This window comes from Hipposideros armiger, unplaced genomic scaffold, assembly GCF_001890085.2.
Source record: "Hipposideros armiger isolate ML-2016 unplaced genomic scaffold, ASM189008v1 scaffold_132, whole genome shotgun sequence".
In the NCBI taxonomy this organism is placed as follows: domain Eukaryota; kingdom Metazoa; phylum Chordata; class Mammalia; order Chiroptera; family Hipposideridae; genus Hipposideros; species Hipposideros armiger.
In genome coordinates, this window is record NW_017731482.1 from 2,805,918 (window position 1) to 2,822,266 (window position 16,349).

Sequence of the window (16,349 nt, forward strand, 5' to 3'; positions counted from 1 at the left end):
ACGGGCACAATTTTTTATTATTGCTTTCAACAGGCATGAACTTACCCTGCCACCTTGCTCTAAGGTTCTTAACAGACACTCTCAAATTCTCTACTTACTTTGTCAGGAATTAGTAACAAGCGGCTTGTGGATGAAAGCCAGTCCTCAGAACACACTCGGGTAGCACTGCCCTAGAACTCACTGGGGTGACCAACTCTTAGCATTGTAAGGTTGTTGTGAGTGAAAGTACACAAAATTACTTGGTGACCTGCAAAGTGCTGAACACTGATTGGCGGGGGCCGCTGTCTCAGCCACTTACATCTGGGAAAGCTGAGGGGCTCTGAAAAGGGAAGGATTTTCCTGAAACAGCACAGCTGGAAAATGTGTGAGGCAGGACTAGTCTTCAGCTCTCCTCTAGTTCTCTTTCCACCCTGTCTGGTGTGGTGGATACTGAGATGTGCCACCCAGATGCACTTTCAAGGAAGGACACTGTGCTCCAATTGCAGAGGGCAACTGATCTGATGACTGATTCAGATGGGATGTAAAGGCTTGACCACTTCAGCCCAAATCAGGAAAACTCTGATGGGCTATTCAGTTGACTTCTGAATGGTAAAGTTGACTTCTCCCTGTGCCCAGTTCTGCTGCCTTCCCTTCCTTGTAAAGATGTTAATCCCAAGGAGTTTCCCTAATAAACATTCTTCAGGCTAAACATCATCTCACAATCCACTTCCTGGAGAACGCAACCTGTGACATCATGTATATATGCAGAGTCAAATCCCAATTTGAGGCTCAGAGAGGTTAACTAACTTGTCCAAAGTCACATAGTTTTTAAAAGTTCTCTATATCCTTAGTTATAGGGCTTCTGTTCAGCTAGACTTCAGGCGATGCTCAATGATGGTTGTTCTGTAGTTTAGTTGTAATTTTGATGTGGTCCTGAGAGGAGGCAAGCCCAGTGTTTACCTCATCTGCCATCTTGACTGGAACTCTCAATACTTGACTTTTATATCTATTAAAAATGTTTCTAGAGGTGATAAAATGTTCCAGCTAAAAAATGCTAATTGATTACTTTTTAGTTTTCATTAGACATTGAAGTTTTAAGTTTTAATATGTGTAGGAATAATTTTGCAGTGATTCAGAAGGCCCTCTGGAATGCCTCAAGCTTTGAAATTGCACAGAAAGCACTGTAAAAATAAGTGATGAAAACTTGTAGGGTATATTGTTTTGGTAAACAGTTGTTGTAAATTAAATGAACAGTCAGGCTATGGGAAACCCAAGATGGCCACTTGGTTCTTCCTGTTCCTTGGCTCTGCATTTTTTGGTTTTTGCATTCCTTCATGTATCATAGTACACTTAAGCTGAACTTAGAGGAAGGAACTTATGAGCTGACATTTTTTAAAGGAGATATCTTACACTATTGCCAAGGTTTGACAGAGTCACTTGAAGACAATGCCAAGTTGGTAGCCTTTTCCTTTCACAGCATGCTCTCCAGAGACAAAGACTTTAGATATTGGTTTTTGGAAAGGACATCAAAGAAAATATACTTGCCAATTAGAAGGGACCTTATCAGGGGCCTGACTGTGAATAGACATCTACCCCTGTCTATAGACATCAAAGACTCTTCAAGGACGAGAAGCTGCCAACACCAGAGGTAGACAGCTATTTTAAGACATCAACAAGGCCTGTATACCTATGGATTGATATTAAATTCAGAATCCATTTTATTTGATTGTCTTTACCTGTCTGCTAATGATATTAGTCATAATAATAGTTATACTTGTTCTTTGAGTTTTTCTACGTAGTCCAACTGTTTATGATTACTGAACGTGTGTAAGATAAGTTAATACTGTTTTCATGGCTGATGTAAATGTTATGCTACATNGGTGAGTCTGAGACAGAGGTGGCACCATGGTATCACCCAGTGCATTCACACACCATACCTCAATCTTCATGAGAACCTGAGGCTCAGAGAGGGGGAGTGACTTGCCCAAGATCACACTGGAGAGTGGCAGAGTCAGGGCAGGCATGCAGGCCCAGCTCTGACTCATCAGGTTGCTGTCCCTGCAGCTGGTCAAGACAGCTGAGCTTGACCCCTCCCGGAACTACCTTGCCGGCTTCCACCCCCATGGGGTTTTGGCCACCGGAGCCTTTCTCAACCTGTGCACGGAGAGCACCAACTTCCCTAAGATCTTCCCTGACATCCGTCCCCACCTGATGATGCTGACCGTGTGGTTCCGGGTCCCCTTCTTCAGGGATTACCTCATGTCAGGGGGTGAGTCTTCCCCACTTGGGTAGCCCAAGAAGACAAGGCTCCAGGCATGGGAGAAGGCGTCTTAAGGAGGGCTGCCGGCAGTTCTTCTAAGAGCATGTAAAGTGGAAGAAGGAGGTTAGACCCAAGGAAGCACTTCCCACAGCACCGATCTCGGTGAGGGGGTGAGCAAGAGGAAAAGGACTCAGTCCCAGTCCTCAGAGACATCCCAGCTGGAGTGGGTGGATTAGGGGACCCAGGCCTCTGTGGGCACTTCCGGTGATCTCTTTCTTGGACCCCACAGTCCCTGCCCCCTCACCCTATTTCTGACCACCTTCTTCTTTCCCCAGGGCTGGTCACATCAGACAAAGAGAGTGCCGCTCACATTCTGAGCAGGAAGGAAGGTGGCAACCTGCTGGGCATCATTGTGGGGGGTGCCCAGGAGGCACTGAACGCCAGGCCCGGAGCCTACAAACTGTTGCTACGGAACCGCAAGGGCTTCGTCAGGCTTGCCCTGGTGCACGGGTATCTGGGAAGAGGGCCCTGGGTTCAATTGGAGGGTGGCAAGGGTTATATTTTGATGGGAAGACAGCAGAGACTAATGGAGATTCTATCTTGGCAGGGAGATTCTCAGCCTATTCATAATGCTGATGATATTTTGTTGAGCAATGTACTGTCTCATGCTCACACACCCAGAAAAGATTCCGGAAGGGAGACTTGATGATCAAAGAGACTAGGTGGGAAGGGACATATTGCCCAAAGCTGTCACTAGATCTGTGACCTACAGGATCTTGGACAATGGTGTTTGGGGCATATTGCAGAGCTGTTCTCACACATTGAAGCATCTTTGAAGAATACGAATTCGCTGGGGCAGGAGAGGTTTTTCTACAGAGTTGGCAGATGTTTCCTATCTGGGAGGACTCTCAGAAGCATTCTGGTCTACCTGTCACGGTGCGACTAGGAGGTTGTGGCCCCGAGCGGGGCTGGGACCTGCCCAAGGTCAGAAAGCAAGGGTATGGCAGGTCTGGGCGACAACCCAGGCTTTCTACTTCCAGCTGAGGGCTCTGTCTTCGGCTCTAATTCCTAGTCACTGGGCTGCTGCAGGAAGCGAGGTGAGCAGCTGGGAGCCTTCTTTGGGTGCCTCCCACATGCCTTCTCTCCTCTGTATCCCTCCAGGGCAGATCTGGTACCAATTTTCTCCTTCGGGGAGAATGATCTATATGACCAAGTTGAGAACTCTGATGGCTCCTGGTTGCGTTGGATCCAGAACCGGCTGCAGAAGATCATGGGTATCTCCCTCCCGCTCTTCCACGGCCGTGGCGTCTTCCAGTACACCTTTGGTCTTTTACCCTACCGCAGGCCCATCACCTCTGTGGGTAAGCCAAGACCCAGGCTGAGAGTGGGTAGACTGCAGGGAAAGGGGCCTGGGCTNTTCAGAGATAAGGTGATGGAGGCCACTGAAGGCCATTCCACAGAGCTGGGACTCTTCAACTGAAGGTCTCCAGGGGACTGCCTTTCGGTCAATCAAGAGACGGCAACCGATAGCATCTGGCTCTGTACCTAGAGCTGCTGCCAGTTGCAGGTCTGGCCAAAAAATGATACTGAGGTGGCTCGTGCCTATCCCATCCCCTGCCCTTCCGGATCCTCCCCCAGCCAGACAGCTCTCGAGTTGAGTAGCTCAGTCTCCACACTAGTCACACTAATGGGACACGACGGTGATTTGCAGAAATTTCTACTTGCACAACAGTTCAGAACTGGTGCCCCCTGCAGGCCTGTTGCATCACTATCTGCAGAGGGCAGGCAGTACCACCAAGTGGCCAGCAGAGGGCGAGATGACACACACTTTGACTGTCCTAGGCTGGGTGCCAGCAGGGATGGGGCTGTGGCCTGCAGATTCCTTTCCCCATAGGCTCCCAGGAGACCCTCCAGCTCTTCCAAAAGGTCCTGCAAGGACCTTGGGGTAGGCAGGAGGTAGGGAGTCCAGATGAGGAGTCCCAGATCTGCTGGAGCTCCCCTGCCTTCACATGCCTCTTCACTCCCCTGTCAAATGCGTGTGGATTTCTGAGCTCCTATCAACTCTTACTGTTATTTTATGAACTAGCATCTAGTGGTGGAATTTCAAGCAAAATTAGGAAACTGTTTCTGGGCCCTCGAGTTTTCTAAATCACCCTATAGTCTTTCTAAAAAGCTAATGGTGGAGAACCAGGCAATGCTTCACGTAGGAGAATCTGTGTCCACCTCATGCTGAAGACCAGCCAGGGAGCTGTGAAGATTTCATCATCATTTGAGCGAACACTGTCTACACAGGCCAAGGCCTGAGGGAGGACGGAGGGCTACGGCCAGGGCTGTGACCTGGCGTCAGAAAATGCTGCCGTGCAGGACACCTCCCTGACCCTCCCACCCATACCTAGGATTATCTCTTAGCTCCTCCACAGCCGTGCAGGCATCACTAGGGACTTTGTGCCCCACCTCCCAGCCCGGCCACCTTCCAGCACTGAGGTCTCTTTAGTCAGAGGGACTCAGGTGGCCGGCTGCCCACCCATGACAGAACTCTAGTTTCCACAGCCCTTGGGCAGAGCGCCCACTTCCTTGTGATGGCTCCTTTCCTGGTGGGAGGGCTCTGACTGTGAGGTCTTCCTTCACAAGGAGCTGGGCCTGTCCCCTGTGACCCTCAGGAGCCTTACCTCTGCCATAGGCATGGGGACCTGGCACAGAGCACAGCTGTCCCCTCAGCCCTACGGCTGCCCTGCAGGGATTGGGGGGCCTCCATTTCCGGTCACTTCCACTGCCCTTGCTGCCACTTCCTCTTCTGGCCAGGTAGCTCTCCAGGAGGCTTTCTGGACATCATTGACATTTTGGGCTGAATGAGCCGTGTGTGTGTGTGTGTGTGTGTGTGTGTGTGTGTGTGTGTGTGTGTTGGGAGAACCTGACTTCTTCCCTGGCCTCTACCCACTAGATGCCAGTAACACTCCCCTCTACCAATTGTAACAACCAAAAATGTCTGCAAACATTACCAAATGTACCCTGTGTAGGAGCGGGGGGCAACTAGCCCTGGTTGAAAATGGCTGCTCTGGAGTCTGGAGCCTGGAGTCTCTCTCTCAGACTCCTCCAGACCTGGTCCTTCTCTCTTCCCGACGACCTAAGTCCTGACCATAGTCATCTCCTTATGTGGGCTCCACTTTTGCCAACGCTCCCATAGTCCACCCTCCACTCGGCAGCCAGAATAATCCTCATAAAATGTTAAAACATAGCAGTGACTCCCATCACACCTAGGATGAAATCTAATTTTTGCCGCAGTCTGTAGACCCTTGCACTCTGGGCCCCTGTTCATGCCTCACCTGCCTCTCCTTCCCCCGTGGCCATCCCAGTTCTCCAGGCATGAGCTGTGTTACTTGTGCTGGTACCCTTACTTGAAGTGTACCTCTTCACCCTGTTAACCCCACCATCTTTCACCTGGGGATTCCTACAGGGCAACCGAGCCTGCTGGTCACACATGTGGAGTCAAGTTGCCCATGTTGTAATCCTGTCTCTGCCTCTTTACAAGCTATGTGACCTAGAGCAAGCTAATTAACCTTGTGCCTCAGTTTTCTCATCTATAAAATGGGGGCATTGGCACCAGTACTTTCCTCACAGGGCTAACAGAGGATGGAGTTCTTTGGTGTAGCAGGTGCCTGGCACACAGTAGGTGCCGGGATGCCTCACCTCGGGCACTCTTCCCAGCTCTCAGTGCCTGGTACATACTGTACTTTAAGATATCCTCCATGGTAAAACATACCAGTATTTTAGGCACCACTAAGAAAAAATTCTTCCAGTGAGAATTGTCAGATGTATCTTGATAACAAAATGGTAAATGTGAAAAATAGGTGCATCTTAGAATTGAGGGAATAGGTCTGCAGTTGCCAACGAGTGTCTGTTAACTGAGTGCATGACTATGGAAGGCTGAGAGGACTGGGCTGTGAATTTATCAACGGAGAAGCCTAGGGATGACGAAGCCNTGGGGTGACAATTGTTAGTAAAGTTACATAGGTTTCAGGTATACAGTTCTGTAATACATCATCTATATATCACATTGTGTGTTCACCACCCAGAGTTAGTTCTCTTTCCATCACCATATATTTGATCCCTTTTACCCTCATCTACCACCCCCCTCCTTGAGACTTCAAATTTCATCTCTCCATTCAGTAAGTGATAAAACAAGTAGACAGAAAATCACAAGGCTACAGAGCACCAAAATAACAATATCAGACAACTTGACAACTAACTGACATTTATAAAACACTATATACAATATCAACAGATTAAACACTCTTTTCAAGTGCACATTAAAAATTTGGGGAAACAAATTGCCAAGACAGGCCACATTATCATATTCTGCCCATGAAACAAACCTCAACAAATTTAAAAGAATTAAAATTATATAAAATATGTTTTCTAATCCAAATGGAATCAAACTAGAAAATAATAACAAAAAGATCCCTAAATATTTGGAAATAACACACTTTTAAATAAACAATGGGTTAAAGGGGAAATTACAAATGGAATTTTAAAATAGTTTGAACTGAATGAAAATGAAAACACAACATATCAAAATTTATAGGTTGCTGCTAGAGAAGTGTGTAGAGGGAAATTTATAGCATCAAATACTTATATTAGAAAATAAGAAAAGCTTAGAACCAATAATCTAAACTTAAGAAAAGAAGAGCAAATTATATTTGAAATAAGCCAAAGGAAGGAAATAATAAAGATAAGAGCAGAACCAAATGAAATTGAAAACAGAGAAAATCATTGAAACCAAAGATTTTTGTTGGAAAAATAAATGAATAAACCTCTAGTCAAACTTGTCAAGAGAAAAAGAATGAAGACACAAATTACCAATATCAGGAATGAAAAAGAGACATCACTACAGCTCCTACAAATATTAAAAGGATAATGAGTGAATATTATCAACAACTTTATGTCAATACATTTGATATCTTAGTTTAAATGTACTAATGGAAGGCTCTCAGAGTGGCCAAGCCCTTTCTTCTCCATCTGTGCCTGGTATAATACTGAGGTATTCAGCAAACAAGAGGGGAAGTATGGGCCACAGAGTGTCCAAACTCTACACCCAAGGGGGTTGGCCTGACAGAGACCATGCTGGGCTATCTGCCAGTTTCAAATTCCCCAGAGTTTATCTCAGATCTGAGCCTTTCTTAACATCAGGTATATAGAAAGTGACAACCATGACTTAATTCTGGGGATTCCACAATGGCAGTGTTGGAAACATTCCAGGTTTTCCAGATTTAGGCTATCCTCCCTGTCCAAGCCACCTCCACAGCACCATCACAAGACAGGACTGAGGAGGTGGTGAAACACCTGGATTTAGGTTCTCTCTCTCTCCTTTTCCTCACTCCTCCATCCCTCCCTTCCACCCTGGTGCCGAGGTGAATTAGAGCAAGCAAAGGCTTTGACATCAGACTAACCAAGATTCTATAATAGTCCCAACTCTTCCTCTAGCTAGCTATTACCCCTCTAAGCCCCAATTTCTTCATTTCTATTTTAAGGCGGTTGTGAACTCATACCTCCAGGGTTGTGAAGGTTAAATAACAGGATGTATGTACAATGTTGTGGACAAGGTCAGGGCTAAATTCCTATCAGTCTCTGGTCTCTTCCCTAAAGGACTCCTTCCCTGAAAACTCCAGTGAGGACTGTACTCACTTCTCAATTTGACCTTGAACTTCAAAAGCTCTAGGAGGGCAAGGACTCAGTCTGTTTTCTCCTCACCATTGTATCCGCAGTGCCTATGTAGGTCGTAGCAAAGGCCTGATTTTCTGTGTCTTCCTCTTCAACTTCATCCTGTCATATTCAATGCTCTTCTGCAAGCTTTCAGAGTGATACATGTATTGAGTGAGTGAATAAATGAATAAATGGATGAACCATTATTCTGGGTAAATGAGACGGGATACTGGATCCCACAATATATTTTCCAAGTCCTTAGACTACACATGATTGCTGAGACAGGGAATGGGCAATGAAATTAATAAGATCCAGTGTTTACCCTTGAGGAAGTCAATGCATTTCTTTTCTGATGTCTTCCCTGTTCCAGGTGTCGTGCTAGGTGCTGGGAATCAGCCTTGTCTCTGCTTACAGGCAGGTGGGAGAGGGAGGCGTCTAGACAAATTGTTAGATAAACTGTGTCTCCAAAATGCGTGTTTCTCCAAATAATGTGCTTCTCCAAGCTGTGAACTTCTAGAAGGCAAGGACCCTGCCCTGTATACCTCCGAATTCACAGCCCAGGTCCTAGTGTTAAAGCTTCAGTGAATTTTATTTTTTAAGTGGGTTTAGTTGTAAGGAAGCCTTCTTGGAGGAAGATGCATAGAGCAACGAAGGATGGGCGGGGTATGGAAACGGGGAGACTGGGGGAAGGGCACTTCAGTCTAAGAGCATAGTATGAGCACAGACCCAGAAGTAGAAAAGCACCTGCAAGGACACAACAAGTGACCTGGTGTGACCAGAGAGACCAGAGAGTTGGATCCATATGAGAGAGAGCCAGCAGGGAGAAGAGTGGAGGGAAGCTGGAGAGGGGCTGGGGTAGGGCCACGTGAGGCCTTGAACACCAGCTTAAGGAGCTTGGGCTTTATCTTAGAGCTATGGGAGCCAAGGGAGAAAATGGTTGGATTGTGTGTTCCAGGGGTCATTGTGGAGCTCAAGGCTGGAGACAGGGGACCTGTGGAGAGGCTAGTATAGCTGTCTCTGCAAGGGAAGACGGAATGGCCAGAGCAGCAGGGATGGAGTGAACTGTGTCCAGCTTGTGGAAGGTGGAAGTGTCCGAGTATATGTTTCTAGATGTGCCCTTGACTGTGTGTGTCCTTCCACAGAGGGTCAGCCTAATCAGAAATCTCAACCCTACTCAGTTTCAGAACCCACCATACCCCAAAGCCTGGGGGAGGCCAAAGATACCAAAGAAAGAGGCTGAGACACATTTAGCCAGTGCCTGATTTTCTCTTTCTTCCTCTTCAACTTCATCCTGTCAGATTCAATGCTCTCCTACAAGCTTTCAGAGTCTTCTAATCTTTGTTAGCTCATCGAAAATATTTGCTTTCCTGCCCTTCTTTGGGTCTCCTGCATGCTGTTTCAAAATCCTTGTGCAAGTTGCTGATTTAAAACAAAACAAAACAAAACAAAAAACCTACAAGGTCAAGCTGAGGGTGGAGCCTGGACTCACTAGGAAATCTTATAGTGGGATTAGCTCCTATTTGGGACAGCTATTTTTCCCTGGCAGGACCCACACTGGCCTGCTGGTTGGAGGCACGCTCACTCAGGGCCTAGGTCTCGCCCAGCCTGGGAATCTAGTGAGGCCACTGAAGAGGGAATTGGTGCATCAATACTACTTCATCTTAGTGACTCAACCTCAGCTCCTGATAATGACACTTCCTTCTCTTAGGGGTCACAAAATATTCTTTAAAGTGTGCAGAATCGACTGGGATTTTGCAGCTATTATAGAACATAGACTCTGGAGCCGGAACACCTGGGTTGAAATCCTGGCTTTGCCACTTATTGGCTGTGTGACCCTGGACAATTTTTCAAACCTCTTTGTGCCTCAATTTCTTCATCTGTAAAATGGGGGCTGATTATAGTATTTACTCCATAAGGTTCTATGAGCCTTAAATAAACCCACCCACGTAAAGTACCTAGAGTAGTAATTGGCAGGTAGTAAACGCTCATTGAAGTTTTGCACCTGTTAGTACCTGCTGTCGTCCATGAAGCCTGCTGCTTCTTCTTTAGGCAAAGTCCGAACTGCTCTAGTCCACCTCCAGTCTCCCAAGGTTTCTGCAGCTGAACTCCATCCTCACACCACATTTCCAGTTTCCTCTGACTGGGCCTCCACCCCTTCCAGGACCCTCGCTCACGCTAAGGTTTTCCTTTCGGAGTTGAGATCATCTCCTAGACAGAGATGCCTGTTTGTTCGTCATTTCTAGTGTCCTCCAGTTTCACTGGTTTCTCTGGATATTTTACTCTTCCCTCCCCCAGAATGTTTGTTCAAATCCCTTTGGACAGGTTGTTCCATCTCCAGGTAAACCTGTCCTCCCAGTTCTTATTTTTCAATCATAACACTTTTAATGATAACAACATTTGTCAACTATTCTATGCCAGGCACTTTACATTTATTTTAGCCCTTACAACAACCCTAGAAAGGAGGTACTTTACTTATTCCCATTGGGATGGAGCATGGGGAAACTGAGGCTCATGGCAAGGTTAGGGTTTATTCCACCTGGGGCCCAGGTCAGGGTGTGGGCACATATGGATTAGGAGAAGTGTTTTTGTCTAGGCATATTTACTATAATAATTATAAAAATGATCCATGAACAAACTTGTCCTGAGCTTCTGCTCAGTAAGATGCATCTGACCAGGTCCCAACCCACCAGGTGCTGCACTTTGCTCCCTGTGTAACAAGCATCAGCCGCACCTTCCATCTTCAGTGAGTCGAGTCCCCTGTCCCAGCACTTGTCCTGTGCTTGGAGAGTTTCAAACTGTGTTCCCAGAGCCCTGGAGACTGGGTGTGGGGGGCTGGACAAGTGAGAGGCTGACACGTGGAACCCTGGGACCACCCTGCTAACCAGAGCAGCCTCCATCATCTGTGTCACCTCACGCTTCCGAACAAGACTGTGTTTAAAGAAGGGGTTTCACTGCTAAAGAAAGCTGGGGAAAGTACTGGTGAATAGCAATTGTCTTTTAAAATATATATATATTTAACATATTATATTCATTTCGGGTGTACAATATAATGATTCAATATATGTGTATATTATAAAATGATCACCACAATAAGTCTAGTTAACATCCATCACCACACATAGTATTATAATCGTTTTTTAATGGTCTGCTTTTTCCACCAGAATTCAGGCTCCTGGAGAGCAGGACTGCACCCCCAGACCAGCACAGTACTAAGAGGGCCTCAGAAAATGCGGGCCAGATGTAAGGGTAGATGAACAATGAATGCATGAGGAGGAATCTGTGCAGCGTAAGGTTTACCTCCCTTGCTCTGTAGGGGACAGGTCCCGGGAGAATTGAGTAAGAAACTTGCCGACACAATGATGCAAGAGGAACCTTCAGTACACATTGCAACACAGCGTTCTAACCCTGGGGCCAGGGCTGCTCTGATGGCTGGTTCCCAAGGGTCTCAGCCCTGCTCCTCTCCAGTTGGCCAGACCTGTCACAAACGATAGGGCCTAAGGCCACTACTGAGCCCCCCATAAGGCCTAGTCATAGAGCTAAGCCGTCAGTGCTCCTGGTTTGAAACCTAAAGTCATCTTCAATCATCCCTTTGTGCCTTTTGCCCTATGCCCATGTCACCAAGTCCTAGAGGCTCTAAGTCCCCAGCATCTCTCCAATCTCCCCTTACCTTTTGCTCTGCCGCCACTTTACTTCAGGCTGTGTCATCACCTTCTCTCCCTCCCTCCCTCCCTCCCTTCCTCCCTCCCTTTTCTCCTTCCTTTCTTCCTTCCAACATTATCAAGTCCCTCCTGTGGGCCATGCCCCGTGTTTTGCCCTGGGAGAGCACAGAGGACACTTTGATTCCACCTTTGCCCTCAAGTAGCTTCTCCTGAGCAAGACAGATGTGTAAACATGAAAAGTTATAGGTGCTCTGAAAGAGAGAAGCTAGGGGTCTAACGGAAGCACAGAGGTGTGAGAGGGTCCTCCTAGGGCCATGTGCTATGTACCATCCATTTACCTCCCAGACCCACTCTTCATTTGTCTCTATCCCACCCTCTTCCTGGATTCTCTGTTTAGGCTGCATTGTTGGGCTCCCTTATCCTTTGACCAATGGGAAGCCCTGGCAAAAGACTGGAGGGAGGGAGGGCGAGAGGGACAGAGAGTGACTGCCATGTCACTATGGGTTGCCTGTGTTCGCAGCTTCTATCCGACAGCCCTTTCTACACAGCAGCTACTCCATTTGGCTTCCTTCCCCTGCCTTCGGGCCACATCCTCCTACCACGTTACTAGCCTTGGGGTACTGCACCATCTTTGAGTTTTCCCTATATCCTGCTTACATCTTTACAAATGGTCTTTGTATTCAGATTTCCTCAAGTTACCCAACTACAGATGGGCTGTTTCTTTTGGGGACTAATACCAGGTAGAGGTAATCAGGAAGGATACCATGGAGGTGACAGCTGAAGGTATTCTTGCCTGGACAGTATCTTTCTAAAGCACAAAACTGACCATATGTGACCTCTGCTCAAACCCTTTATAGCTCCCACTGCTCTGAGGATCAAGTCCAGACTCCTTAGCCTGGCACCCGAGACCGTGCACCATCTGGCCCCTAATGACCGAGCAGCATGTGGTGAAGTCTCTCAGAAGGAGGCAGTAGGGGGGATTGGAAGAGGAGGGAAAGAGTCCCAGGAGGAGTGCAGCCATGCCATGAAGCCCCCCTGCCTGACAGATTTTCGGATGGGGAAGGAGGAGGTGGGTCATTTCTGGACCACAGGCCATGCCAGGCTCTCCCCCTTGCCATAACTTCTGCCCTCCTATCCTCCAAGTGAGCTGAGCACTGGGAATGAGTTTGGCCCAGACAAGCCCTAGCCTCAGGATATGAGAACTGGTTCAAACCCTAGCCCCAACATGGATACCTGGCAAACTCTTTGATGCCCTGAGCTTCAGTTCTCCAAACTGCAAAATGGGAATAACCTCACAGGACTATGAGGGAAGTTTAAAGGAGGTAATGAATTGGAATTTGCTTTTGTCAAGTAGTTCCACTGTTTGGGGTGGTCCCTTTTTCAAGGTTTGTGAGGCAGAGAAAGCCATGAGCTGGCAGCTCAGGAAGACTTGAGTGTGAATCCCAGCCTTACCACTTACTGTGTTATCCTGGACAAGTCATTTCACCTCTCTGTACCTCATTCCCACAAAGTGGGTGATAATCACCCCTTACAGGGCGTCTGGGAGGATTGGATAAGCTCACACAGGCCAGGGCCTAGCATGGAGCAGGGTTCTGGGTAAATGTTTGCTTCTGCCTTTCGCCCTGTGCCTCTCTTAGGGCAGGTGTCCCCTCCGCCTTTCAGGCCAGCCACTTAGCCTCTTCATCTGTGAAATGGAGGGGCTAAGGCTGCCATTGCCACAAGGAGTCTCAGAGGGTCAAGTGTCCAACCCTTCAGAAACTACAAAGCTGCACCCATAATTCCTAATGTCATCATAGCATTGGTGACTAAAGGGGGGGAAGTGCCACCCTTGGTGAAACACCCCCCTCCCCAGGGTCAAGCCCTGCTTGACAGCTTGACTTGACCTGCATTTGTGGTTTGGCTGAAGCACCTATGGGCTGGGTAGGAAGACGAGGAAGGAAAGGTGACCCAGGTCCCAGAGCTGTCCTGCTTATCCACTGGCAGGAGGAGGGCAGGCCATTACAGGCAAGAATGTAGGGACTGCAGGATGTGTGGGGCGGGGGCCAGGAGAAGTCAGCGCCTGGTGTGAGCCCCCATGCTCATGTCACGCAGGGGAGAACAGTCCCAGGACACAGAAAGTTGCTAAGAAACTTCCTACTCTAATTCTAGCTCTGGTTTTGACACCCAAAGCCAATCCGGACCAAATTGCTTAAGCAGTAGCCATAGGCTTGGCAGCTGGGGGCCAGTAGGAGGGAGTTTTCACTCTGTGAGGTGGCTCAGAAGCAAGTGATGGCCCCTCTCAGCCCTTGGACTTCCCTCTGCATCCTTTGGTGGATGTTCCCTCCTGTGTGTGTGTGTGTGAAGAGCCCAAATTGGGACAGGTTTTATTGCCCCAATCCCTAAGCCCCACACCCCCTCCCACTTGACCTTTCTAACCTTCCAATGGAATCAAAGCACTCTTCTGCTCACACCCCTCCTTTGGTTCGACCCCCCACAGGATGAAGCCTAAGCTCCTTGGTTGGGTTATAATATCCTTCAGATCTGGCCCCTGTCAATCTCTCCAGCCACATTTCCTACTCCTTCCCTGCTTGTGTCCCTCTTCTAGCCCCACCAGGCTGGTCATGGTTCCCATTTCCAGGCCTCTGCCTAAACACCCTTCTCCTTCCTCTCTGCCTGGCAGAGTCATACTCATCATCTCAGATCCAGCGGCAATGTCATGTCCTCTCAACCTCCCCAATTTACCATTGCTCCTTGGTGCTTCTTAGCACTTTGTCCAAGACGCTAATTGTACTCATTCATTGGTCAGTTCACCACTGACCGAGCCACTATGCAGAGCCAGGGCCACACTGGGACACAGTGATGAAGTTCCTGCCCCTGGGGAGCTCCGGGCCCAGCAGAGAGGCAGACATAGAAGACAGGCAGTGTGGCAGCACAGGAAGAGCTGAGCACAGCTTCCCACATTCCCCTACACTGCAGCGTGGCTGTCTGGCTGCAACCACGGACTTTGGGACACCATCTCTTGGTTGGGTCTCCTCGAAGGCAAGAACCATGTCTGTGTCCCAATGAGAGCCAGGCCCAGGAAGGTGCACAGAAAAAAAGCTGCCGAAGCAGGTGAACTTAAGATCTGAATGTTTCAAAGTGGCCTTGGAGACCTGAAGTCTTGGCATTTAAGGTAATAGTATCTTACTTTTTGTAACACCGTGGTAACACCCTTTTTTTACATATTGTGATTTTATTTAATCCTTAAATATTCAAATGAAGTCAGCAAGATAGGAACTGTCATCTCCCTTTCATGATGCAGAAACTGAAACCTAGATTGGGATCATGACTTGCCCAAGTACACCTGGCAAGTCAGTGGTGTAGGAAAGGCCAGAATCCAAGCCTCCTGCCTCCCAGCCCAAGTTCTGGCCCTCAGATCACACTATGAGGTGAGTGGGTGGGCCATGGGTTCCAGCCAAAGGCCTCCTCCACAGGAGACCCCTCTGGAGTAGGCACATCCACACCTGGGGACCTTCCAGGCCAGCAGGAGCCTTGCCACCAAGAGGACCCCAAAAACACCTCTGCGGAGAGGATGCAAGAATCCAATGGCACCTTTAGCACCCACCTGGCTGCACTCGGCTTTACCCAGAAATACATCACACCTGTTCCTACCTTCCAGCCTTTGCACATGTCAACCCCTATGTCCCCCACAAACCTGGTATGCTACTAGCCTTCCCTCGGTTTTCTTAAAGGCACCAAGCTCTTTTGAGCCTCAGAGCCTCACCACATGCTCTACCTAGAATGCTTTTCCTTCTACTCTTTGTCAACTCATGCCTCAGGGCTCAGTGACATCTTCTCAACGAGGTTTCCTCCTTACAGCACTGAGAAGGTTGAACAAATAGAAGTGTTTCTAGGTCCCATCAGTGGCATTTGTCACATGCTGCCCTGGCACGGTGACTTCTGTCATGTCCCCACCCCACACACAATGGTGAACACCTCAAAAGCTGAGACTCCCTCTTCTCTTATACCGTGACCCCACAGCCAGCTTGCTCAAACTGTGCCCCCAAAATCTATCTTTCCTCTGACATGCTTTTTGCCCCTACCCCTTCCCTCACCCTCCACGTCCAATAAGCCATTCCACCACAGTCCAGTAGCTCTCACCTCCTACTACACCTTTCCCTAGGCTGGGCCTTCTCCTCCATTCCCTCCACCAGTGCCTTAGCTCAGAGCTCATCCTCTCCCACCGGGGTCCCTTCTGCAGCTCCTCATTGCCCTCCTGGCTTCCAGTCTCTCCCATCCAGTCCCCATTATGGTTGGAGCACTCTAAAAACGAATCTGACCAGTCATTTCCCTACTCAAAGCCACTCCAAAACCTACATTCCCACCCCAATGTCCCAAGACTGGCACTCAAGGACCTTCATGAGATCCAGGCCAACCCTCCTTTCCCACAGCTGCCTGCGCTTCAGCCACTCCAGGCACCCTAGCCCTACCCGGAAACACGCTGGCTTTTCTAAGACGTCATGCCTGTTCTGCTGCCTTGCTCCCAAACCTTCCATCTACAAAACTACTCGTCAGTGTGCAACAAAAATAATTTTGGAACACTTTCTGCAACAGTGCTAAGGCTCTTTTTATATCTAACCTCATTTAGTTCTTAAAGAACCTCACAAAATAATTATTCCCATCGTACAGATATGGAAACTGATGATCAAGAAAGGCAGGGCCAGAACTGGACTCCAGGTGTGATTCCAAAGCTGCTGTGCGCTAACTACTCTGGGAAAGGCCCCCAGCCCCCA

At 48.3% G+C, this 16,349-nt stretch overlaps 1 protein-coding gene across 1 annotated transcript in view; it reads left to right on the plus strand.

Annotated features, from left to right (window-relative positions):
• The window catches only part of MOGAT2 (monoacylglycerol O-acyltransferase 2), a 24,971-nt gene extending 19,883 nt beyond the window's left edge, over positions 1-5,088 (plus strand). Inside the window, exons 3-6 of the mRNA XM_019649334.1 lie at positions 2,044-2,248; positions 2,575-2,749; positions 3,401-3,600; positions 5,042-5,088. Of these exons, the coding sequence (XP_019504879.1) occupies positions 2,044-2,248; positions 2,575-2,749; positions 3,401-3,600; positions 5,042-5,088 (627 nt within the window). The remainder of the gene's footprint in view (positions 1-2,043; positions 2,249-2,574; positions 2,750-3,400; positions 3,601-5,041) is intronic.
• The last annotated feature ends 11,261 nt before the right edge of the window (positions 5,089-16,349 follow it).